Source organism: Sorex araneus, chromosome 5 (genome assembly GCF_027595985.1).
Source record: "Sorex araneus isolate mSorAra2 chromosome 5, mSorAra2.pri, whole genome shotgun sequence".
NCBI classification, from domain to species: Eukaryota; Metazoa; Chordata; class Mammalia; order Eulipotyphla; family Soricidae; genus Sorex; species Sorex araneus.
Genome location: NC_073306.1, coordinates 1,881,270 through 1,906,451, shown reverse-complemented (window position 1 = coordinate 1,906,451; position 25,182 = coordinate 1,881,270). Strand labels below are relative to the sequence as shown.

General features: G+C 69.7%; 1 protein-coding gene across 1 annotated transcript in view; it reads left to right on the top strand.

Annotated features, from left to right (window-relative positions):
- ACOT7 (acyl-CoA thioesterase 7) overlaps positions 1 to 23,592 on the top strand; it is a 31,626-nt gene extending 8,034 nt beyond the window's left edge. Inside the window, 8 exon segments of the mRNA XM_055137581.1 lie at positions 7,605 to 7,725; positions 9,430 to 9,586; positions 10,089 to 10,180; positions 10,751 to 10,865; positions 12,711 to 12,797; positions 15,951 to 16,067; positions 16,903 to 17,087; positions 23,297 to 23,592. Coding sequence (XP_054993556.1) covers positions 7,605 to 7,725; positions 9,430 to 9,586; positions 10,089 to 10,180; positions 10,751 to 10,865; positions 12,711 to 12,797; positions 15,951 to 16,067; positions 16,903 to 17,087; positions 23,297 to 23,395 — 973 coding nt within the window. The 3' untranslated portion in view covers positions 23,396 to 23,592.
- The last annotated feature ends 1,590 nt before the right edge of the window (positions 23,593 to 25,182 follow it).

Genomic DNA, 25,182 nt, shown 5'->3' with positions numbered 1-25,182 from the left:
AGGAGGGAGCGGGCCCAGCACCCAGTGGGGCCTGTGCTGTGTGGGTGAGGGCTCGGCCGCGAGTGACCCAGGCTGCTGGCCCCTGGCACGGCCCGCCTGGCGCCTCAGTCTTCTCGGCACGGGGGCTTCATGCCCCCGTCCCTGCAGGACCCCTGAGAGAGCGGCTTAGGTGGGCATCAGCCCCGCCCCTGCAAATCCATCTCCTGTTGTTTGGCTTTGGGGTCGCCCCCGTGCTCAGGGCTGACCCCCAGCTCGTGTGCAAGGTTCCCCCGGACATGCTGTAGGGGGTGCCGGCATCAACCCAGGGGCCGCGTGCCCCCCAGCGCCTCCCCCGCCCTCCCTGCCCGGGACAGCATTTGCTGGGAGAAGGGAGGGGGAGGGCGGGCGCCATCCCTGGGCCTCGGGGGACGCGAGCCTGGTGCTGCCCAGGGGCGAGGGACAGCAAGAGAAGCTGGGCCCGGCCAGGCCCCGCCGTCCTGACTGTGTCCAGCGCGTGTCCAGAGGGGCCGGGGGCAAGGCAGCCCGAGCCCCACGCGGGCCGCAGGACAGCATGGCCCCCCCACCCCACTCCTGGCGGCTTGGACTCCGCCCCCCCCGGGGGCTTTCTGCCCTCCTGCCACCGTCCTTGTCCCTCTGCTCTGTCGCCCCTCGGAGGAGTCCTGAGGGGTGTCCGGAGGCCTCGGGCAGCTGGACCCCAGGAGCTCCTGCCCCGCCGGCCTCAGCCCTGAGGCCCCGCCTGCCCGGGCTCTGGGATACAGGCGGCAGCTCTGTCCGGAGACCCACGAGGGGGCGGGAGAATGCCGTGGGTGCGGGCACAGGGCCCCGGCCGAAAGTTCAGGGGACAGAGGCGCCCAGGGCCGTGGGCCGAGGTGGCGGACCGTCCTCGGGGCCTCCTGCCCGGGGGTCTGGGGTTCAGGCCTCCTCAGGAACCTCCCCGGGGCCGGGGTGACCCCCCCGCCCTCACTGCTCCCCCCACCGTGGGCACGTGCTGGGCCGGGTCCCATGTCCGCCGCCCTTGCCTGTCCTGGCTGCCAGGGGTCGTGCACGCGTGTGGGTGACCGTCCCAGCCCTGCTGGAGGCCCCCGGCCCCCTCGGCCTCCCGTCTCCCTGGCACCCCATCCTGGCTGCCGGGGGGCTCCAGGGGGGTGAGGGGTTGTTCATCAGGGCCTTGCACGACCCCCGCACCCCGTCTGCTGGGGGTTTCTCTGAGAGCCCCCGTCCTCGCCCCCTGGAGAGCACCCTGGGCCACTCCCTGCCCGGCCCCCATGGGCTGGGGACCCTGTGCGCAGGCGGGCAGCCTTAGAGTTCGGGCGCCAGGTGGGCCCCGGCTGGGGGGATGCCTCGTCAGTGCCGCTCTCCGAGCGTGTCGCCGCCTGCTCGTGGGGTCGGTGCTCACGGCTCAGCTCGGGGCTGGCGGGTCCCGGGCGAGCGCCTTAGCCCCGCACCTGCCCTTGTGTCTCTTCTGGCTTCCCGGCCCTGCTGACGGTGCTCGGCGCTCGCTTCCGGCCCCGCACTCAGGACTCACTCCAGGCAGTGCTCCAGGCAGTGCTCAGGGGATCGCCCGCCCCTCCCTCCTGCACTGACCTTCTGGCCTCAACCGTTGCACCGTTGCTTCTTTTTTTTTTTTTTTTTTTTTTTTGCTCTTTGGGTCACACTCAGCGATGCTCAGGGGTTACTCCTGGCTCTGCACTCAGGAATTACTCCTGGCGGTGCTCGGGGGACCATATGGGATGCCGGGGATCGAACCCGGGTCGGCCTCGTGCAAGGCAGACGCCCTCCCCGCTGTGCTATCGCTCCGGCCCCAACCGTTGCTTCTTGAAGCTCCAAAGTTGTTTCATTTTGTCTTTCGCTGGTGGGACTCAGGGCCCTGGGGGTGTTTCTGGCCGTGCTTGGGGGGGACTCAGCCTGGCGGTGCCGGGCAGGAACTGAACCCGGGTCTCAGCCGTCTCTGGGCCTGAGCGTCTGTTGCGACAGGGGCGGCGTCTGCATGCGTCCGTGCCGCCTTGTGAGGTGCTGGCCCACCCGGGGGGCTGCATTTCCTGGCAGGGCCTTCGAGTTCGGGCACCAGGTGGGCCCTGGCTGGGGGATGCCCAGACGCCCCCTCCTGGGATTCTCCGGGACGGTAATGGGGTCTGTTTGGGGGCCACACCCAGCGAGGCTCACTTCCTGCTGGCTCTGTGTCCCGGGATCGCTCCTGGTGGGGCTCAGGGGACCCCGGGGGGTGCCGGGGGGAGCCCGAGGCGGCTGCAGGGTGGATGCCCGCCCGCTCCCTGTGCTCGCGGCCGGCCTGGCCCCTTTGCTGGGCTGCAGTGCTGGCCGGGCCATGTCCTCCCCCTGATGCCCGTGTCTCCGGTCACCACGCACCCTCCACACACCCGCCTCGTCGCCCCATTTCTGGGCTCAGGGGGCGTGGCCAGCCCCCTGCCTGGTCCCCTGCCCCTCGGACCCCGAATGCTGCTTGCGTCACGGCTGTCTGGTCCGGGCACCCTGTTTCCTGTCCACTCCTGTGGGGGTCTTGCCCCCGATCTGCTGTGGGCCTCTCTGAACTTCCACCCCCAGGGGTCATCCGAGGACTCAGTTTCTCTCCCTCGTGTGTTTTGGGCTGTGGGGGGCCAGCGGGGTGGAGGGCGAGGCTCCCCGTGCTAGCCTCCCGCGTCCCGTGGGGCCTGTTGGGGCCACACGAGGTCCGGCGGCAGACCCCCTGCCCGTGTGCCTCGGAGCCCCCAGGCCGGACGGGGCCTGTTGGTGCTGGCCTGTGGCAGGGGCAGCCCAAGCCGGGCCCCGCCCTCCCCGCCACGTCCTGGGTTCCAGCACGCGTGTCCAGGCCCCATAGGCAGAGCCCGAGCCAGGGGTGTGTCGTGCCGGGCGGGCAGGGCCGGGCGGGCGAGGCCCCGAGAGCCCAGGTGCGGCTGCACTGTGGCCCCCTGCCAGGACACGCGCGGACACGCGCGGGGCTGGTGCCCCCCGGCGCGTAGGCAGCTCCCGCAGAGGGCACCCTGGGCGCCTAGGGCCGAGAGGCACCGCCCAAATCTGGGCGCGAGGCCAGGCGGCTCGGGGCACCCCCGCCTGAGGAAGGGGCCGGCCCGGCTCTACCCCAGGGATGGAGGCAGGAGCCGAGGCTGAGTCGGTCGCTGGTGACCAGCCGTGGAACGAGGTCCCCGAGACCCCCAGCGGGGTGGGCAGGCCCGGGCAGACAGTCTCGGTGGTCTGCCTCGTCTCTGCTCCTGGACGGCCGGGCACCGGGCGGGAGGCGGGGGACGCTGTCCTCGGGGTGGGGTGGGGCGGCCTGACACCCGCGGCTCCGAATTCCTTGCTGTGGCCCCGGTGCCCCCTTCAGTGGGCCCAGGGCCTGGCGCCTCTGTTGGAACTCAGCTTCCACGTGGGTTTTTTTTTTTTCTGAGGGGACCACACCTGGCAGTGCTCAGGGGTCACTCCTGGTGGTGCTTGGGGGACCCCGTGTGGTGCCAGGGATCGAACCCGGGCCAGCCACATGCCAGGCAGGTGTCCGGCCACTGTCCTATGGCTCCGGCGCCTGCATTTCTTTTTTTTTTTTTTTTTTTTTGCTTTTTGGGTCACACCTGGCGATGCACAGGGGTTACTCCTGGCTCTGCACTCAGGAATCACCCCTGGCGGTGCTCAGGGGACCATAAGGGATGCTGGGAATCGAACCCCGGTCGGCCGCATGCAAGGCAAACGTCCTACCCGCTGTGCTATTGCTCCAGCCCCCGGCGCCTGCATTTCTTGGTGGCCCTCGCAAGCCTCAGGAGCCGTGAGCAGCGCCCGGCCCCGCCCGCCCTCAGGGTCGGCTGGTTCTGCCAGGTGCGGGGGGGTGGGTGGGGTCTCCCCAGCAGTGCGCAGGGGCACTGGGGGCCCCTCCTAGCAATTTTGGGGTTTGTTTGGGGGCCACACCCAGCGGTGCTCGGGGGACCCTACGATGCCGGGGATCGAGCCTGGGTTGGCCACGTGCAAGGCAGACGCCCTCCCCGTGTGCTGTCCCTCTGCCCCCTCGGCGACCCTCGGCCAGCTGGGGGCACGCTGGTGTGGAGACGGGGAGCACTGCTCTGCTGAGCTGCAGGGCTCACACGGGCTCCTCGCAGGCCCTCACTGCCTCCCCGGGGCCCGCCTGCCTGGGCCTCCCCCCCTGGGGGACGGGCCTGCGCAGACACGGGCCGCTTCCCTCGGGTGCCCCAGGACCCCGCACTGGGGCTCGTGCTGCGGACACGCCTGGGGGCGGCCAGGCGTCACATGGGCCCCCCCCCAGTCGATCTACGGCACTTGGCCAGACATGCTCCGGAGCACTGAGCTGTGAGCAGCCTGAGCACTGCCGGGTCTGCCCTGACCCCCCTCAGGAAAGGGGAAGATGGCTGGGTGCACGGAAGCTGCCCCTGGCCACGTCTCGGGGCAGACGGCCGGGCTGGGGCTCGGCACCGCCCTTCCCCGCGTCCCCGCCGAGGCCCCCTCGCCCCTGCACCCCCTCCACGCCCAGGCTCGAGTGGTGGGCGGGGCACGCGGGCCCCAGGAGGGCCAGGCCCAGGGTCAGCGGTCGGGGACACCGTCCACCCGTCCAGCGGGGCCTGCAGTGGGAGTGGGCGGGGCTGGGGCCTGCGGAGAACAAAGATGCTTCCATGCACCACAGGGCCCGCGGCCCGGGAGTGACCCCAGGAGGCGGGAGGGGCGGGGGCGGGGGAGGCCAGGCCCAGCCCCGTCCAGAGGCCCCTGACGCCCCTGACGCCCGCCAGGGGGCAGCTCAGGGGGCCACGACGCCATGTCCGCGCCATGCTGACCCCGGGTGCGGGTCAGGCTGTGATCAGCCGAGGGGGTGGGTGCCCACGGCTGCGGAGGGTCCCCCAGGTAGGAGATGGACCTGCCCAGGCCTCAGGGGCAGCGCGGGGGGCTGGGGGGCTGCTGGCCTCGGGGTGCGGCCCCCCTTGTTCCTGTGCCCCCGGGCCTGGCGGGCTGTGCCCAGCTCTGCAGGGCCCGGGGGGTGACCAGGGGCAGGGCCCCAGACTCGCCCCCCACCCCCCACCTCGAGTCGCCGGCTGTGGCAGCTCCCGTGCCAGTGCCCCGCGTGGTCCCGCCCGGCTCCCCCTGCCCCGCCAGGCAGATGGCGCGCTGCTCGTTCTGGAATGTTCTCTGCTGTGGCGGGAAGGTGGCGTCAGGGCTGCTGGTGGGAGCTGCAGCACAGGCCTGCGGCCAAACGGCGGTGGCGGCAGTGTGGGTGCAGATAAGGGCCTGTCACCGCCCGTGCCCGCTGCCCTCCCGGGGCCAGGAAGGAAGGGGCGTGCTGGACCCCACTTCCTGCCGACTTTGCACCTGGAGGCTGCAGGGTTCCCAGGAAGGCGACCCCCGGGGGCCACGTGGGGCACCAGACGTGTGTCCTCCTCGGGCCCCGCGGGTGGGGCTGTTCCCAGGCCCCGGGGCCCCTCCAGCCGGGAGCTGTGCTGTCCCCGCGATCTTTATCTCCACCGTCATTATTTATGGTGACGTTTCCCGGGCAACGGGCAGCTGGCGGTCCCCTTCCTGGGGAGGGCGGGCAGTCCCGGAAGTGGGGTGCTCCCTCAGAGCCCAGCGTGGCAGGAGTCGGCGGACACCCTGGCATGGCCTGGCAGCTGAGCAGGTACCCGCTCGCCGCCCCCACTGAGGTGGGGTGCAGCTGTGGCGTCCCCGGGCTGGCGCGGGGTTCCGGGGGGTGCGGGCACCGCCGTCCTGGAAGTACGAGCCAGGCTGGCCCTGCCGGACAGAGCAAGCTCCAGCCGTGCCCGCCCCTCCCATGAGGAGGGCCCGGCAGCTCCGTCCGTCCGACTGTCTGTCTGTCTGTCTGTCCGCCTGTCCACCCCTCTGTCCCTCGGGCGCTCCCCAGAGTCACCCCAGTTTCCGGGCTGGTCCTTGCAGCCCAGGTCAGTGGGGCCTCCTGGGCGCTGGCGGGAGGCAAGGCCCGCCCCTCCCGCGGGGCCGCAGGGGTGCAGCCGCCACGGACCCCCAACCTGCCCGTGTGGTCTAGGTCGGCCCCGAGCAGGTCGGGGGGCTCAGTCGCTCGCTGCCTGGGCTGGTCTGTCCCGGGGTGACCCCGAGGGCCGAGGCCAGGGGCCGGTCAGTCCTGCCCTGCGCCCGACTCGCCCAGACCCTCCCCCTCCGTCCTCGGCCCCTCCAGCCTTTTATTGATGGTGTTTTGGGCCCCCCCACCACATGCTGCTCTGAAGGCGGGCCCCCCCGCCAGGGCCCCTGTGGGGCGGGGGGCAGGAGCCCACCCGCTGGCCGGGGCTCTGGCGTCCCCCTCTCCTGCCTCTGCTGGGGGCCGATCCGGTGCCACCAGCCCTGGCACTGGCCCTGGGTGGGCGACCGTCCTCCGTCTGCAGTGTCCAGCGGCTCAGGACACTCCGGGCTTTCCTGGGTGCAGGTGGAGGCCGACCCCGACCTGCCCCTCACGCCCCTCTGTCCCCCGCACCTGACTGACACCCCCTCAGCAGCCTGGGAGCTGGAGAGGCTGGAAGGTTCTAGATTCTTGTGTGCCAGCCCAGGGGCTTCCAGTGCAGGGCGGGATTCAAACCCGAGGCTGGGCTCCGGCTGGGGGCGGGGTGGGGGTGCCTGGGCCCGAGGGCAGGTTTCTGTTCCCCCCCTTGGGACACCCCACCCCTTCCTCACCCCCTGGCCCTCCCCGCCCCGCCCTGCCTCTGGCCAGCCCAGGAGCCGCTTCCTGCTGGAGCTTTCCTGAGTCCAGGTGGGCGCTTCCTGGGTGTGGCCCTGCGGCCCTGTCACCCGTGTCACCATCGGGTGCCCATCAGCGTCCCGGGAGGGGGGCGCCGAGCTGAGCTCTGGGATAGGCGTGGGGGACGGAGGGGCGAGGCCTTCCCTGAAGCAGCCCCCAGGCCCCTCCGGTGTCGTGGTGGCGGCACCCCAGCTCGGCGGCCTCGCGCTGGGCGTCTCGTCACCCTGGGTGTGTCGGTCGCTCGCTCATACCGGGTGGCCCAGGGTTGGTGGCAGCGGGTGTGTCTCTGGGCTGTGGTGTCACACTGGGCCGGGTGTCACTGGGTCAGTGTCACCTGGCTCTGCTCCCGAGGGGGTTTGTCCCGCTCTTGACTGTCATACTGGGCTGGGGCGTCCTGAGCCCCGCGGTCACCTGAGGGGCGGGGCCAGGCCGGCAGCCCTCGCCCCTGCTGCAGGGCGGGGTGCACATGTGTGACTGCGGTGGCCTTGGGCTTTGCCCCTTCGTGGATCAGAGCGTGTCGGGGCCCGGGGCCCGGCGGGCGGGTGGAGCCTGGGGTCTCTGGTCTCTCAGGGCCCCTCGGTCCCGCCCCTGCTCCGTCGGGGCCGGGCTGCCCGCCGGGAGGCCCCACCTGCCCGGGAGTGCCCGGGCCGCTGGGCAGCGCTGTCCTCAGACCCCAGCGGAGGGCGGGCCCCCCTTCCTGCCACACGCAAGGCCTTCCTGGGGTCCCGTGTCGCGTCACCCCCCACCCTCAGGGGACCGGACCCCGTCAGCCCCGCCCCGCGGGTCCACCCCCAGCCCACCCCCGAGAAGAGTCCAGAAAGTTCCTTCCTCGCGTCTGGGGTGGGCGCGGTGTGGAGGGAAGGGTCTCTCCCTGAGACGTCACCCCCTCCCCTCCCAGGATCATGCGGCCTGACGACGCCAACGTGGCGGGCAACGTGCACGGGGGCACCATCCTGAAGATGATCGAGGAGGCGGGCGCCATCATCAGCACCCGCCACTGCAACAGCCAGCAGAACGGGGTGAGCGCGGCGGGGGGTGCCCGGGGCGGGGCAGCAGGCAGGCTGGGGGGGGGGGTGCTGGGCACACCTGAGAGTAGCCTGTGTTGGCCCCTTGTGTGTCCCCGGCGCAGAGCTGGGGGTGGAGGTGGGGCTGTGCACGTGTGTCATGTATGTATGTGTGTGCACCATGTATGTCATGTATGTGAGTATGTAGCATGTACGTGTGGGTGGGTGCAACATGTTCAGGTGTGTGGCATAAATATGTGTGTGACACGTAGATGTGAGTTGCATGTATATGTGTGTGCAGCATGTGTGTTCATGTAAAGCACACATGTGAGCATGTATGTATGTGCAATGTGTGTGCAGTGTGTATGTGTGTGCATGTGAGTGGGCTTGAATGGATGGGGAGGGCTGGAAGGCAGCCCATGGGCGCCCCCTGCTGGCCGCGGGGGCGGGGCAGAGCCGGGGCTGCCTGGAGGGGCCAGGAGCTGGGTGCGGGTGCGAGGGTCCTTCAGGGGCTGCTGGAGGCGGTGTCCCCTCTCGTCCTTCTCCAAGTCCTGTGCGGGGGCTCAGTCCTCTGTTCTCCGTGCACCCTGGGGGTGCTGTGCCCGTCTGTCTGTGTCCGTCTGTCCGTGGAGACGGGGTGGTTGGGGCCCGTGCCCTCTCCGGACCTCAGGCGTGGGGGGGCTGCCCTCGGGATGGGGTTCGGCCCTCCCCGCTCTCGCCCTCGGGGCCCCTCGCGCACCGCCGGCTTCCCTGCAGCGGGTGGGTGCAGGTAGGCGGGCACCAAGGGGCAGGAGAGCTCCTGGGTTCCTCCCGGGCCGGGGGTCCTGCCCCATCCTCACCCGGCAGCCCTGGCCCAACTGCCCTGCCCCCCACACCGGACCGCCCCTCAGAGCTGCCGCCTGTCCCCCATCCGGGCCCCCCAAACTACGTTCCCCTCACCCAGGGCCCTGCCCGCCTGGTCAGGGTGGGGGCGTGAAGCAGGCGTTAACCGAAGGGGCTCTGCAGGGCGGCATGATGGGGCGAGGGACCCGCGGAGCCGAAGGTGGGGGAAGCAGCAGGGGGCCAGGAAATTCGGGGGTGGGGGGCCACCCCTCCTTCCTGGTCCTTCCCAGGCTCTGCCAGTGGGTGGCGCTAGAGCCACGCCGATGTCTCCAGGGACTGCGCTGCCGCTTGCTTCGCTCTCGCCGAAGCTGTGTCTCGGCGTGTATGTCTGCACTCACGCATGTGTATGGGTGTGTGAGGTGTGTTCATGTACATGTTCGTGTGCACCTATGTCCGTGTGAATGAACACACGTGTGTACAATGCGTGCACCCATGTGAGAAACGTGTGAATGCACACACCTGCCGTGCACATGTCTGTACACTTGGTGTCACGCGTGTTTGTGGAGGGGGATCCAGTGCCCTGTGCACCTGTGGGCAGCGAGGGCAGCCTGTGGCAGGCGGGGACACGGCTGGCCATGGTCCTGTGCCCCGGGTGGGGAGCCGGGAGGGTGGCACGACCCGCCCGGCAGCCTCGCGCCCGGCCCCTTCTCGGCCGGCCAGGTCGGCACATGTGGGCCAAGGTTCTTGGAGGACAAGCGTGTCTGTGAGCTTGACCTCCCGGGGGCCGGGGGCGGGGCAGGGGGCCCAGGCAGAGGGGCTGCAGCTGCCCTGCCCGCCGCCTCACCCCTGCTGCCCGCCGCCTCACCCCTGCTGCCCGCCGCCTCACCCCTGCTCCAGGAGCGCTGCGTGGCGGCCCTGGCGCGCGTGGAGCGCACGGACTTCCTGTCGCCCATGTGCATCGGGGAGGTGGCGCACGTGAGCGCGGAGATCACCTACACGTCCCGGCACTCCGTGGAGGTCCAGGTGCACGTCATGTCCGAGAACATCCTCACGGGTAGGAGCCCGCACGGGGGCGTCCGTCTGTCCGTCCCGCCCTCCCCGGGAGCACTGTGGGGGGGCGCACACAGGGGGCCGTCCGTCTGTCTGCCCCACTCCCGTGTCCGTCCCGCTCTCGCCCCGCCCTCCCCGGGAGCACTGTGGGGGGGCACACAGGGGTCCATCCTTCTGTCCGTCCGCCCCACCCCCACCCGCCTGTCCTGTCCTGCTCCCGCCCCGCCCTCCCCGGCCCTTTATATCCGGCGAGAGCACAGGAGCGGCTCCTGCCACCGGGGCCCTGTGGCGCCCAGCAGCCCTGCCCAGCTCGGGCTTCCGGAACATTCCTGTGCCCGCAGCAGCCCGGCAGGGTGGCCCTGTGGGGGGTCTGCGCTCCAGGCTGAGGCCGGGGAGAGCCCAGCACCAGTGGCCCCCCAAGGCCTCCCAAAAAGGGACCCCGGGTGATGGGCGGTCGCCCGGCCGAGGCTGCGTGCAGGAGCCCCCAGCCGCCCCCTCCCCCGCAGGGACCAAGAAGCTGACCAACAAGGCCACCCTGTGGTACGTGCCCCTGTCCCTTCGGAACGTGGACAAGGTCCTGGAGGTGCCGCCCGTCGTGGTGAGGACCCCGCCCCCGCCCGTGGGCCAGACCCGGGGGCAGCTCCTGGGGTGGACACGAGACTCTCCCTGGCCGCTGCCCGCCCCCGGCCCCCGAGTCCTCCCATCCCTCCTGGAGGCGCCGCTGCTGACCGTGGCCAGAGGCGGATGGACGAGTGGCCCCGGGGTAGCGCCGGGCACTGATGTCCCGTGCGGCCGTGTGCCCGCCTGGAGGGGCCCTAGGGGTCCCAGGGGGCTGCTGAGCGGGCCCTGGCCGGCCAGACCGTGCTCCCGCCCCCAGTGTCCACAGGCCCTTGGGCACCGGCCAGGGACAGACACTGCCTGGAGGCCACGGGCCACCCGTCTGCCGGGGAGTGGGCAGCGCGCGGGGTGCAGTTTCCTCCTAGCGCTGTCCACTCCCTGCTGACCGTCGCCCCGTCCCGGGTCCCCGTGCTCAGCCACTGCCTCCCCTCGGGGTGCTCCCTGGGCCCCCCGGGGTGAGAACATGGGCGTTGGGAGGGGTGGGGCGTGCCGGGAGGCGGGGGAGCTGGGCCCCTGGGGGTGGCCTGACTCCCCCCCCCACCGCGCCCAGTACTCGCGGCAGGAGCAGGAGGAGGAGGGCCGCAAGAGGTATGAGGCCCAGAAGCTGGAGCGCATGGAGACCAAGTGGAGGGACGGGGACATCGCACAGCCCGTGCTGAACCCCGGTGGGTGCCGCGGGGGGGGCGCGGGGGCTGGAGGCCTCAGGCAGTGTCCAGTCTGGGGACCCCTGTGGCCCAGCCCTCGGGGGCCCGTGTGTCCCGGCAGCACCGAGGGGCAGGCGGGTGGGCGCAGTGAGGGGGTCCTGGCCGGGGAGGGTGCCCGACCGTGGCCGTTTCCTGCTGGCCTCTGGGGGTGCCGGGTCGGGTCGGGTGCAGCCAGGCCCGTGCTGAGGCTACGGGGGTCTCGGAGAGACGGGGGAGCCCCACCTCCCGGCTCCTCGTCAGTCTGCCCGGGGGGCCCCGTCGGACCCCGTCTGTGTTGCCCCGGGCTGTGACGTTTCCCTGGTGCGTCCACTCCTGCAGGGGGCGGGCTGCTTCCCTGCAGCTGGCCGTGCTGGACTTTGAAGGCCACGTGCCCTTCAGGCTCTGAAAGGAGGGCGGGGCTGCCCGGGGTCTGGGAGCCTCTTGTGCGCGGTGCGGCCTGCAGGCCCGGCGGCCTCCCAGACCCTCCCTCTCCCAGGGCTTCTGGGGCTGTGCAGTGGCCCTGTGGCCCGTGCCTTGGCACCGTGACCTGTACGATGGCACTGTGGCATGTGCTATGGTCCTGTGGCCTGTGCCGTGGCCCGTGGCTGGGCGTGACAGGTGTGCTGCTCTCGGGGGAGCCGCGATGCGCAGGAAAGGGCAGTGTGTGCAAGGCCTGGCGCCCTCCCGCCCTGTCCACAGGCTGGGCCCGAGGCCAGCCGCCTCCTGGCCCGTGTGCCCTCGCGCCTGCCAGTCCCCGAGCCTGCAGCGACCAGAGAAACCAGCCCGCCCTCCTGTTGCCTAGCAACCCCGAACACAGCCGGCCACTGACTGTCCTTAGAAAATAGAGAAATTCTTTATTTTTTTTAATTGATTCTTTTTTATTTTTTATTTTATTTATTTATTTATTTTTGCTTTTTGGGTCACACCCGCCATGCACAGGGGTTACTCCTGGCTCTGCACTCAGAAATTACCCCTGGCCGTGCTCAGGGGACCATATGGGATGCTGGGATTCGAACCCGGGTTGGCCGCGTGCAAGGCAAACGCCCTACCCGCTGTGCTATCGCTCCAGCCCCTGATTCTTTTTTAAAGTGTTGGAGCCACACGTGGTGGTGCTTGGGGCTTCCTCCCAGCTCTGTTCTTGGGGGTCTCTCCTGGCAGTGCTCGGGACCCTGCGGTGGTGGGGAGCGAACCCCGGTCAGCCTCGTGCAAAGCGCCCTGAGCCCCTTCCTGCCAGAGCCGTGTGGAACCCCGTCTCCTCTCTGTGGGCGTCACAGTGCAGGGTCCTCGGACACACACGCACCCAAACACACAGTCTCTGTGCACACACACACATACAGTCTGCGCACACACACACATGTACACACATACAGTCTCTGCACACTCATTCTCCACACACACACACATACACAGTCTCTGTGCACACACACGCACACGTACAGTCTCTGCACACACACAGTCTGCACACTCAGTCTCTACACACACACACACACACACACACACACACACACACACACACACACACACACACACACTCTCTCTCTCTCGCTGCAAGCCTGTCTGTGGGGCAGGCTGCCCAGTTGCCTGTGCCCCCTGCACTGTGTCGGTCCGTCCGAGGGTCCCCTGAGGTAGGAGCAGGGGCTGCAGCGCCGAGGGGGGCCCTGGCGTGAGGAGTCTGTGTCCGGCCCCACCTGCTCTGCCGGGCAGGGGGGAGAAAGGGAGCTAGAGCCGCGGGGTGGAGGCGGGAGAGCCCGGTGGGGTTGCTGCGGCCCGCGGGGGCCCCGGAGAGGAGCCCCCGGCCGCGCCCATCGTGACCCCCTTGGATTCCAGAGCCCAACACGGTCAGCTACAGCCAGTCCAGCCTGATCCACCTGGTGGGGCCTTCGGACTGCACGCTGCACGGCTTCGTGCACGGAGGTAAGGGGGCCGCGCGCGGCCGCCGGGCTGTTCCCCGAGTGCCGCCAGTCAGAGGGGGGAGGGTCCTGCCCCCTCGGGACACTGAGGCGGGGGAGGGGCTGCGCTGAGGGCGCTGCCATGGGGGCTCCTGTGCCCTTGGGGCTGGGGCTCGGCCTCTGCCTGTCCCGAGCGCGAGCCACACCCGGTGTAGCCATTCGGAACACTCGGGAGCGAGGGTCGGGTGGGGCTGGCATCGCCGTCCGTTCCCGCTGCCCCCGGCTTCCTTGGAGTGGTCAGCCTCAGCAGACTGTGGAGGTAAAGGGCAGTGTGGGGCCTGGGCCACAGTGACCTTTCCTGTGGGCACAGTGTCATGTGGCAGCCAGGCGCGAGCCACCGGTGGTACGCACCTGCGCGGGCGTGTGGAGAAAGCAGTGGGTGGGCGTTGGCGGCCATGTCCTGGGGCTGGACATCGACCCTGCGCCTCCCGCGTCTCATCCCTCAGGCGCAGGTGGCCCTGGGCTCCGGGGCCCCGCCCAGCGGGCTCGGGGCTGGCCTGGCTCTGTGCTCGGAGTGCCAGCTGGCCCTGATGGGGGCCATAGCGCGTGCGAGACAGCTGCCCTGGCCGGCCCGTGCCCCTGGCGCCTGTGTGGCACGGCCGGGCTGTCCCCGGACGGCGTTGGTGACCGTTCCCCAGGGAGCGGGAACGCCGGGCCGCTGCGTTATCTGGGCCTCGGGACAGCACTGACCCCCACGGGGCCGGCCGCAAGCTGTTCTCGGAGCAGAAGCGGGCAGCTTGGAGCCGAGACTTAAAAAGAAAAGTTAAAAATAAACACCCCAGTGTCGGCGCTAGAAAAGAGAGCGTCAGGATCCGCCCCCAGGAGGGGGCCCAGTTCTGGGTGTGAGTCTGGGTGAGAGGCCGCCCACCCTGGCCCGAGCCCGCCTGCCTCCCCATCGTCCCGGGCCCCGTCCCTCTGTCCCCTGGGGGCACACTGGCCACCCCTCGGGGTCCCACCCCCCTCCGTGAGGCTCACTCGGGCTCTCCCGCCCCGCCGCCCGCTGGGGTGGACGCGGAGACCGATCAGGGGCCATGGTGTGGACGGCTGCCGGCACGCGGTCTCCGGGCCGTCCTGGGGGACACGGTGCCGGCGGCTGGGCTGGAGCAGGGGGGCGGCACCGGCTGGCGGCACCTGTGGGAGGGGCTGCTGTCCCGGCAGCGGCTCTGCTCGGTGACCTGGTTTCTCCGGCTGCGCGGTCGGGAGAGAGAGAGTGGGCGCAGCCGAGGGGGCCAGACCTCCTTCCCGCCACGCTGAGCAGACGGGCAGGGGACAGGCAGGGAGGGTTAGGCAGGGGCGGGCAGGGAGGAGCGGGCAGGGACGGGGAGGGTTAGGCAGGGAGGGGCGGGCAGGGATGGGCAGGGGACAGGAGGGACGGGCAGGGACAGGCAGGGCACAGGCAGGGAGGGACAGGCAGTGATGGGACAACAGGGGTGGGCAGGGGTGGGCCCTGGGGACACCCCGAGGGACAGGTGCCGTGGGTGGGCGTCCCCTCGTCCCCCTTTCCCGGGCGCTGGCCTCCTGGGCAGTGCAGGGGCCCAGGGCGACGCCCACAGTCCTGGGGTTCTGGGCGTGGGGCTGGCACACGGACCTAAGTCCAGGACCCCCCTTTCTCGAAGGGAAGGCAGCAGTGGGGGCGCCCGCTTCCCCCTGGTGGAAGGGGCCGTCTCCCGGGGCTCGGGGTTTGGTGCTCGTCGGCTCAGCATTGGCTGCTGCCCTTGGGGCCACGCCCCCCCGGGCACTCACAGGGGCTCCTGCAGGGTGGGGGGGGCCGGGGGTCGGCAGGTTCAGGGCTCAGCCAGCCCTCAGGAGTGTCTGCCCGTGGGGCCACACTGGCCAGGCCGGAGATGCCCGACCCCCCACAAGCCCGCTTTAAGCTGAGGGGCGGGGGGACACGAGGGCGGGCTTGGGCCTCACAGCTGGCAGTGGGGGCTCCCCCCGACAGCTCCCCGTGTGCCCGGCCCCCAGCTCACGCTCCTGGCATCCGGTGTCAGGAGCCCGGGGTCCCGGGTACACAGGCGCGAGCTTCCCCGGCCACCGCCGGTCGGTGTGCAGTTCCTCCTGCCGCGGAACACACAGGGCCCTTCCGTCGGGGGCCGGGCGCGGGGCCCTTGCGGTTACCCGGGGTCGGGGCGGCTGAGAGGAGACGCGCTTACTATGGTTTCCTGATATAGTGGCCGCCCCCGCGCGGCAGCCGCTGGCAAATACAGAAACAGGACACGTCACAGCCGCCCCGGCACACCAGGCTCCACGGAGGCGTGACCCAGGGACGGGCAGGCAGGGGGGAGGGGGAGGGGTCGCTGTGGGGCCCGGAGCGGTGCCCTCCCGTGTCCTGCCAGGACGCCCAGCGGCTACGGGGCCCCCGGCGGGGCTCAGGGATGACCCGGGGCGTAGTCCTGGCTCTGAACTCAGGGATCCCTCCTGGCAGTGCTCGGGGACCAGGTGGGATGCCGGGGATCGAACCCGGGTCGGTTCCGTGCAAGGCGAACGCCCTGCCTGCTGTACTGTCGCTCTGGCCCCTTGCAGGGGTTTGGTCTTGGCTGGTTCGGTTTTGGCTTTTGTGCCACCCTGGCGGCACTCGGGGTCACTCCTGGCTCTGCCCGGGGACCAGAGGGCCGCAGGGACGGAGCCCAGGCTGGTCCCACGCGTGCCCTGAAAACTGGAAGCTGCTTCCCAACTGGCCTCGCTCCCAGCCGTGGGCCCTGTTCACTGACGGCCTTTCCTGGCCCCGGGCGTGCGCTGCCCGGACACTGGCCCCGCCGGCCTTGGGCGCCACCCACTGCTCTCTGCCACCTTCCTAGAGGAGGCGGAGCAGGCGCCAATCTCTCAGGGGTCTGGCGAGGGTCTGCAGGAGGACGGGGGTGCGCCCCGCCCCGCCCTCGCCCGTCCCCACTCTCCGTGACCCCCAGTGTCCTGACCCCCGGTGCCACAGCCACCTCTGCCGTGGCTGTGGCCGTGGCCGTGTGTGTGGACACTGGGTCATCGTGGTGGGCGGCTGTGTCTGGGCTGGCGCTGCCCGTCAGCCCCTGGGAGAAGGTCCTTATGCACCCACAGCTGTCGGGGCGGGGGGCCTCGGGCCCGGCACGCGCCTGCCCCGCCCCCTGACCGCTTCCCTCCGCAGGGGTCACCATGAAGCTCATGGATGAGGTGGCCGGCATCGTGGCCGCACGCCACTGCAAGACCAACATCGTCACGGCCTCGGTGGACGCCATCAACTTCCACGACAAGATCCGGAAGGGTGAGCCTGCCCGGCGTGGCCCCGGGACTGGCCCTGCCGTGGCCGTGGGCGGGCTCCCTGCGTGCGGACCCCGGGGAGCTGCCTGCTGCGGAGACGGGGGTTCCCGCGTGGGCCCCAGGGCACCGTCCGGGCTGGACAGGGCCAGCCCCGGGCGTGTGTGGAGGACGGGCGAGTGTAGCAGTGGCCCCCGGGTGCTGCTTCTGTCTCGGGGCAGCCCGTGGCACTGTCCCCACCGCACACCATGGCGGACACACAGCGGGTCACCGCGCCCAGGAGAGGCAGAGGTGAGGGGCCGCTGCCCCTGGGGGCTTCCCGCTCGCCTGCCCTGCGGCGCGGGGTCCTGTCCTCCGCCTCCAGGCCCCGCCACCCTGCCCTGGGGCCTCTCGGGGCACGGGAGCCCGTTCAAGGCCCCTTGGCCCCTGCTCTGTGGTGTGTGGGCGACGGGAAAGCCGGGTGCCCTGGGCTCGTGTCCCCGCACGCCTCGGCCTGTCCCTGCCCGACCCCGGGAGCAGGCCCAGCCGTACTGGCCTCTGGGCTCTGCTGGTTGTGTGGGACCCACTCACGGGGGCAGGGGATGCCCAGGGACTGGCGTGAGGATGAGACGCCGCGTCCCCCTCTGCTCAGGCTGAGGTCACGGCCCCGACAGGGGTCCCAGGCAGGGGGGACGGACGTGCCAGGAGTCGGCCCCAGGCAGGCCCAACTGTAGGGGCGTCGCAGGATCGCACCGGTTGGGGGACCCAGGCCGTGGGGTGCGACCCTGCCCACCTCGTCCCGGGAGTGGTGGGCGCCAGAGCAGCGGCAGGCCGGGCCCCGCTGACCCTGTGACCCCGCACAGGCTGCGTCATCACCATCTCGGGCCGCATGACCTTCACCAGCAACAAGTCCATGGAGATCGAGGTGCTGGTGGACGCTGACCCCGTGGTGGACGACTCGCAGAAGCGCTACCGGGCGGCCAGCGCCTTCTTCACCTACGTGTCCCTGAGCGACGAGGGCCGGCCGCTGCCCGTGCCGCAGCTCCTGGTGAGTGGCCGGCCCTGGCCCCAGGAGGCCCAGGTCGGGTGGGAGAGGGGCTGCCCGCTCAGGTTCATGCCCTCCCCACGGCCCCGTGGCCACCCCCCCCCGAGGCTTGGCCCGTGTCCCGTTGTGTCCCCTGCATCCCGCCACATCCCGCTGTGTCCTGCTGAGTCCCGCTCTGACCCTTTAGTGGAGCAGCCGTGGCCCTCGGGTGCCCTGCGGGACCCCAGTTCCCGCCGAGAGGTCCCGCGGGCAGCCTGAGGGTGCAGAGGGGCCGGAATGGGGGGTCTCTGTGGGAGACGAAGTGGCCGAGGGGACCAGGCTCAGAGCTGGGGTCCCGACTCTGCCCAGCAGGACGCTCTGATCTAGGCTGGTCTAGGTGGTGGGGCTCGGGGACGGTGTGGTGGGCTGTGCCTCACACATGCACAGTCAGGGCACTCGGCTAAGCGCCCTGGGCGCCTCCCCCCCAAGCAGTCCGTGGGCGCTGCCCCGGGGGCTCCTGCTGAGGCGTCCCTGGGTGGGAAGCGGGCTGGGGGAGGCTCTCCCAGGGGCAGGAAGGACAAGCCCCACACTGACCACAGCTGCTGCCCACACAGTGGGGCCACCCCGGGGCGGCCGTCTGCAGGGGAGGCGAGTGTAGGGGTGTCCCAAGGGGGCTGAAGCATTGTCCCCGCCTCCCCTCACTCAGCCCGTTAGCCCTCCCCGAGCCCCCTGACCTGCAGGATGACCCCCCATTCCCATCCTGTCTCACACACGCATGCACATGCACAGCCCTTGTGTGTGCACGCACCTCACATGCGCACACCTTCATGCGTGCACGCAGCTCACATGCGCACACCTTCATGCGTGCACAGACCTCTCGTGCGCACACCTTCATGCGTGCGCACACCTCTCGTGCGCACACCTTCATGCGTGCACGCACCTCTCGTGCGCACACCTTCATGCGTGCACGCACCTCTCGTGCGCACACCTTCATGCGTGTGCACACCTCACGTGCGCACACCTTCATGCGTGTGCACACCTCTCGTGCGCACACCTTCATGCGTGCACGCACCTCTCGTGCGCACACCTTCATGCGTGCACGCACCTCTCGTGCGCACACCTTCATGCGTGTGCACACCTCACGTGCGCACACCTTCATGCGTGTGCACACCTCTCGTGCGCACACCTTCATGCGTGCACGCACCTCTCGTGCGCACACCTTCATGCGTGCACGCACCTCTCGTGCGCACACCTTCATGCGTGTGCACACCTCACGTGCGCACACCTTCATGCGTGTGCACACCTCTCGTGCGCACACCTTCATGCGTGTGCACACCTCACGTGCGCACACCTTCATGCGTGCACATACCTCGTGTGTGCACACCTTCATGCGTGCGCACGCCTTCATGCGTGCACACACCTCTCGTGCGCACACCTTCATGCGTGCACGGCTTCACACACCCGACGCACCTTCACTCACTGGGCCCAGCCTTGACTCCTCCTGCTTCCCCTCTGCGCCCCCTTCTGGGCCCTCACTGCGCCCTGAGCCCCACCCTGTCCCCTGCAGACCACCCAGGCCTGAATTCCCTTCGGCTGCGAGGCACCTGCCTCCCCCCTCCCCCCGCCCTGCGCGTCCTTGGCCTCCCCTCGAGGCCTCCCCTGCGGGCCCAGCCCTGGCCCAGTCCCTCCCCTCCCTGCTGGCTCAGTCCCGGGCCCCGCCCTCACCAGGTCTACACCGCAGCTGTGAGTGGGTTAATCCGGGCGCTCCGAGCCCAGGCACCAGCAGGCCAGCGGCAAACCCCAAGCTCTGGTCTGTGACCCCCCCCGGCCCCGGCCAGCTCCTCTGCGGCCTCTCCTGCCCAGGAAGTACCCCGGCCCCGCAGGGAGCCCCGGAACCTGCCTGACCCCAAGTGACCCCCAAAAGGGGGGCCCTAGGGACACAGAGGTCCCAGTACATGGGGGGTCCCGGTATATGGAGATCCCGGTACACAAGGGTCCTGGGACACGGGGTCCAGGTAAACATGGGTCCCGGGGCACTGGGATCCAGGTACACGGGGGTCCCGGGGCATGGGGGTCCCGGGGCACAGGGGTCCAGGTACACAGGGGTCCCAGGCATGGGGGTCCAGGTACATGGAGATCCCGGTACATGAGGGTCCCGGGACACGGAGTCCAGGTAGGAGTCCAGGTATACGAGGGTCCCGGGACACGGGGGTCCCACAGTTGTGCCCCCCCACCCCCAGCAGCCGTCCGGAAGCGGCAGGTGTGGCAGCTGTCCCCTCCCGTGCCCCTCAGCCCCGAGCTGTACGGGGTCACATCAAGGTGCACCCAGAGGCCTGAGGGCCCCAGCGCTGCTCTGCTGAGCGGGGCAGACGGTCACACAGACCCGCCCAGGACACCAGGGTCCCCTGCACTGCTGGGCCCGGCCCTGGGCAGTAACCCAGGTGACAGGTGGGAGGGGTCAGGGTCAGCGCCTTGCTCCTTCCCGTGCCGGCTCCTTGCGAGTTGTCGGGGGCCGTCCCGGCAGGTCCCCTGAGCTCACCCTGGCCCACTTCCCCACCTTGGCCTGGGGTCCTTCCCCAGCAGACCCCCAGCAAACGCCACACCCTGGCCTGTGTCCCTCCTGCGGGCGTCACTGACAGGCCTTCCCGGGACAGGGTAGCCCAGCCTCGGGTCCACCATGCCGCTGTTGGGGTGCCACCCCGGCCCACCCAGGCTGGGGGTGCAGGGCATGGGCTGGATCCCCCCGTGCCACAGGGACACCTCCCACGCACAGTCCTGGCCACGGGCCACGTGTGGACCCTCAAAGCCAGGCGAGGGTCGCCAGCTGCCCGCCCTGACCGCAGCCCTGCCTTCTGTGCCTGGAGAGGCTGGGGGGCCCTGGGGGCCCTATTAGTCAGGGAGGCCTCAGCACCCCTGGGGCTGACGGGGGCCGGAGCTCAGCCTCGGCAGGGTCTCGGGCCGCTCGGCTCGGCCCCCACTGGGCCTCCTGCCACCTCTGGCCAAGGCTGTCTCGACTTTGTCCCCGTCCCAGCTGGCCTCCCAGGCACCCCATGTCTGCGTGGGCCCCGGGGCACCGCTGAGCATCCGCCCGGAGGACCTGCCGGGTCCCCTCTGAGCCCACACCCGAGACTCGGGAAAGAGGCCCCGGACCCCGCCCCACTGCGGGCAGGCAGCCCCTCTGGCTGTGCGTGAGCGTGTGGGTCCCAGTGCAGCCTGCTGGAGCGGGCGTCCTCCCCGGTCACTGCAGTGGCCCCTGGGGACTCTCAAAGTGGGACAGCCCCTCCCCGAGTCTCCCCCAGCAGCTCCCGGCCCTGCAGGGGTGGACAGTGGGGCCGGCGCGAGAGGGCGCCCCCTGGCGGCCAGGTGGGGCAGGAGCAGCAGGGGCAGTGGGCAGGTGGCTGCCTCTGGCCCCCTGAAGTCCGTGTCGCCCTGGACAGCCTCCTCACAGCACCAGAAGCACAGGTGTCGCGTAAGGACAAGCTCTCGACTCCCTGGGCCTGGCACACACATGTTCTCTCGTGCCAATGGTGTTCTCCGAGCCCAGACAAAGACCCTGGCAGCCGAGTCCACATGGGCCGGCCCGGGGCCCCGGCGTGACCCTGGTGTCCCTGGGGCTGGCTGGGGCTCCAGACCCCTCCTCAGGGCTCCCCTGGTCATGCACGCGGCTGTGAAGGTGCTGGGGCTCCCGAGAACACACACACACACACCCAGCGCTGACCGGGCTGGGGGGAGATGTCACTTCCCACCGCAGTCGCCAGCAGCCACCGCCAACAACTCCTGTCTTTGTTTACTTTGCCGGCTGGAGGCGGGCGGGAGGCAGGAGGCTGCCAGGGCGCAGCTGGGGGGTGGGCGGGGCCAGCGCCATCTGTCTTGCACGTCAGCCCCAGCCCGCAGGAGGGCCCCTCTTAGTCACCTGACCGGGGCTGCTGCTTGTCAGCGCTGGGGACAGCCCCCGGGGTCGGCCCAGGGGCTGCTGAGACCCCAGACACGAGCCCACTCAGGCCTGGCAGCCCCGTCCAGCCCCACCCACCTCCTGTGCACGGGCCAGAGTCCCCCTGCCTTCTGGGGCCCAGTGTCCAGTGCCCCTGCCCAGGGTTACCTGCCCTGACACAGGGGCTCTGCGAACTGCCCCCGCCCCAGCCGCACCGGAGTTGGGGACCTGCAGAAGATCCCTGGGGACCTTGGGGTACGGCCCGAGGCCTGGCCATCCTGTGAGGGACCTTGGGGTGCGGCCTGAGGCCTGGCCATCCTGTGAGGGACCTTGGGGTACGGCCCGAGGCCTGGCCATCCTGGTGTCTGCGACTCCGCAGTCTGCTGCTAAGCTGGGACAGTCGGACATGGTGCCCTGGCGGCTGACGTGGCCCATGGGAAAACGGGGGGGGGGGCAGGCTACTCTGCCCGGGACCCCCCGCTGTCCCTGGCCTGTCCCCTCTTCTGAGTGAAGGAGGGGATGTGGCCAAGAGGACACCAGGCCGTGGGCAGCCACTGCGGGGGGCTGACGGCCACGCTGAGCCCAGCCCGGGGTGGGGGCCATGAGCCCCCTTGGGAACTGCACCCAGTTTCTGAGCCAGGTACCAGCAGGGGAGACGGGGCCGTCCCTCAGCTGTCCCCTCCCTAGCTGCCCTCGGGGTCCCCTTTGCTCAGAGGACGGGGGTGCGGGACAGGGCTGAGGGGCACCTCTGCCGCCAGCAGCCCGGGGCCCCGCCCTCCCGCTCCTGGGCAGCAGGACAGCCCGTGGGCCGCGGGCAGCCCTTTTGGGCCGGGAGCTCCCCCAGAATTGAGTCCCCCAGAATTTAGGGAGGAGCTGGAGAGAAGATACGGCGGGGAGGGCACTTGCCTTAGTATGCGGTGACCCGGGTCCGATTCCCGCACCCCACAGGGACCCTGTGCAGAGTGCAGAGCCAGGAGGGCCCTGAGCATCGCCGGGTGTGACCCAAAAAGCAATTTCAGGGGGGCCCAAAGGCAGTATAGTGGACAGGGCATTTTCCCGGCACACCGCCAGCTCGGTTCAATCCCCGGCACCCCATGTGGTCCCCTGAGGCCGCCAAGAGTGGCCCCTGAGCAGAGCCAGAAGGAAGCCCCGTGTAGCGCGACCTGTGACCCCGCCACTAACAGAGAGGGAGGGAGGGAGGGAGGAAGAACCGTCCAGGGGAGCCATGAAGGCTGGGCTCGGGCTTTGCATGCCAGAGGCCCACCTCAGGCCCCAGGGGACGGTGCTCCGGTGGGCGCTGCAGCCAGTCGCACCGTGTTCTCATCGCCCTGGCACACGGTGCCCCCTGCAAGCGTGAGTGTCTGGTCTGTTCTGGAATCTTTATCCCCTGGGGCCCCGCACGTGGGGCTGGACTATTGGGGGTCTGGGTACGGCAGGAGGGCTCGGGGCTCCCAGGCAGGTGGCCAGGATGCTCCAGGCCCAGGGAGGCCTGACTCCATCGAGAGTGCTCGGGGAGAGGAGGAAAGCGTCTCCCTAGGACGGGGGCGCTGGGCGAAGCCCCCAGAGGCCCTGTGGGACAGGCCGGTGGCCAGCTGGCAGAAGTCCCCATCTGGGGTGTTTGTGGTCCCCCCCTCCTGGCCCCCGCACACTGCCCCCGCCACGCCTGTCGGTCTCAGCTCGGCCCAGACCCCTGCGGGGGCATCTCTGCAGTGGGGTCTCGGCTATCCATGTCCCTGGGCGGTGCCAGCTCAGCGGGCATCACCGCCCGTTCCTGGCAAAGTCAGCAGAGACGGGTGGGGGAGGGCTGCTCCCCCCGACCCCGGCACCTGGCTCTATGCTGGTTCCGTGGTCTGCGCTCCCAGTGCCCATCCACGTGAGCACTGAGACATGAGCTTTGGACGCTCACACCTGGCGACATTTGGGGGTGCTTTCGGGGGAGGCGGCAGGCGGTGTGCTTGTGGCCTGACGTGACACCCTCCAGCTGACCGTCCTCGCCACTGTCCTGTTCGTCCTCAAACACTGGGCCCAAAATAGCCGCTTGGGCTCCTGTCATCACAGGTGAAGGCCCTGGCCTGCTTCCTGGACGGCCCGGCACCGTCAAGGCGGCGGGGCCCCGAGGCACTCGCGGGGCCGGTCGGGGCCCGGTGCCCACCCCATGGTGACAGGCGCTCTGGGGGCCCAGCGCGGGTTCAAGACCCCAGCGTGGGCGTTTCTGGAGGCACAGGGCACCCTGGGGCCCTGGGCTTGGTGCCCTCGGGCTGACCCGCGGGGCCCGCCTCTGACCGACTGCCTCTGCCCGCAGCCCGAGACGGAGGACGAGAAGAAGCGGTTTGAGGAGGGCAAGGGCCGGTACCTGCAGATGAAGGCCAAGCGCCTGGGCCAGGCGCAGCCCCAGGCCTAGACCCCGCCCGCCCGCCTGTTGAGAGCTGCCGTATCAAGCCTCCGCCTCTCAGTATTAGCCGACTCCTGAAGCCCCTACACCAAAGCTTTATTTATACCCTTCCAGTGTTGGCCCGACGGCCGGGGCGCGGGGCCCTGGGGGCCCTCGCAGCGTCTGCTTGAGAACCCGCCTCGCTAATAAAGCTGCTGTCCGGCTGGGCCTGCGTCCTGAGTGGTGATTACTGCGGGCCCGCCGGCCTCTGCCCGGCACATGGGGTGCCACGGGGGAGCCCAGGGGAGCGAGGGCTCACCCACATGGGAGTGCCACACGCTGGCCTCTGCCCAGGCACTGCCACTGCGCCAGGATGGCCGCAGGGGCTTTGTGCATGTGTGTGTGTGCATGTGTCCATCCCTGCTGTGCCCGTGTGTGCATCCAGTTCTCTGCACATGCCTGTCCCTGTGCCCATGTATGTGTGCAGTCATGAGTGCACCGACATCTTTCCCTGGTGTGCACGTGTGGCTATGTGTGCACACTCGTCCATCCCTAGTGTGTGCATGTGTATATCTAGTCACATGTCTACACATGTCCTTGGTGTGCACATGTGTGTGTCCAGCCACATGTGCACACATGTCCAGTGTGCACACGTTTGTGCCTCTGGTCTTGTGTACACACATGTGCATGTGTATGTATACATATAGTCACATATATACATTCATATATGTATGTATACATATAGTCACATTCCATCTATGTGTGCGCATGTCGTGTGCACAGTCCATCTATGTGTGTGTCTGTCATGTGTGCATGTGTCCATCCCAGTGTGTGCACGTGTGCTTCCATTCAGGTGTACACAGGTGTGCACGTGGATGTGTGTAGTCATTTGTGCATTTATCTGGCCCTGGTGTGTGCATGTGTGTGAATATGATCATGTGTGCACATGGCCACCCCGGTATGCACAAATGTGCTCTGGTTATGTGTACACACATGCACTTGCGTGTCTGCATATGGTCACATGTATGCACATGTCCATCCCTGGTATGCATGTGTGTATGTGTGCATAGGGTCATGGTGCACACGCCCATCCCTGGTGTGTACATGTGTGTCTGGTCGAGTGCATAAACATCCATCCCTGCTGTGTACCTTGTGTACAGATCTGGCCCTGCATACACATACACGCATCTCTACACACGTGTCCTGTGTGTGCAGACCACACACCATCCCTGTGTGCACAGGTGCGTGTGGATGTTCGCGCCACAGGCCCCGCCCCGCCGTGGTTGAGAAAGATGCCCCGTCCACCCGCAGCTCCGGTGCTGCCCCGGAGAAATGTTCCGGACTCAGGCAGCGCCCAGAAGGCGGGGGTGGGGCTGCTCCGCCAGCTGCAGCTCCCGCGGGGCTCGCCTGTCCCGGCGGCTCCAGATGGGCCAGCACCTGCCAAGAGCCTGGGGGTCCGTCCCAGCGGGGGTCCTGGCTGCGGAGCCTCTTTCCCTGCCAGGAGCAGGAACGCGCCCTGCCACCTCCCCAGGGCCACGGGAGGTGTCAGGCCCGGCCCAGGGGTCACGCCAGCCACGGCAGTGCCAGAGGCGGGGCCCCCAGGGGACGGCCCTGCGCGTGCCTGCCCTGGTGAGCCAGGCTTTCCCGCTCACTCCCGGTTTCTTGAGGCAGCCACGCGTCTGCTGAGGGCGAGCCTGGCGCGCCTGTCCCGGCTGGAAGGAGCCCAAGCCAGCGGGCACTGGGCGCCAGCACTCAAGGCGGACATCAGGCTGAGGCACCCCCACCCCAGCCCTCTGAAAGCAGGGCCAGGAGCCACA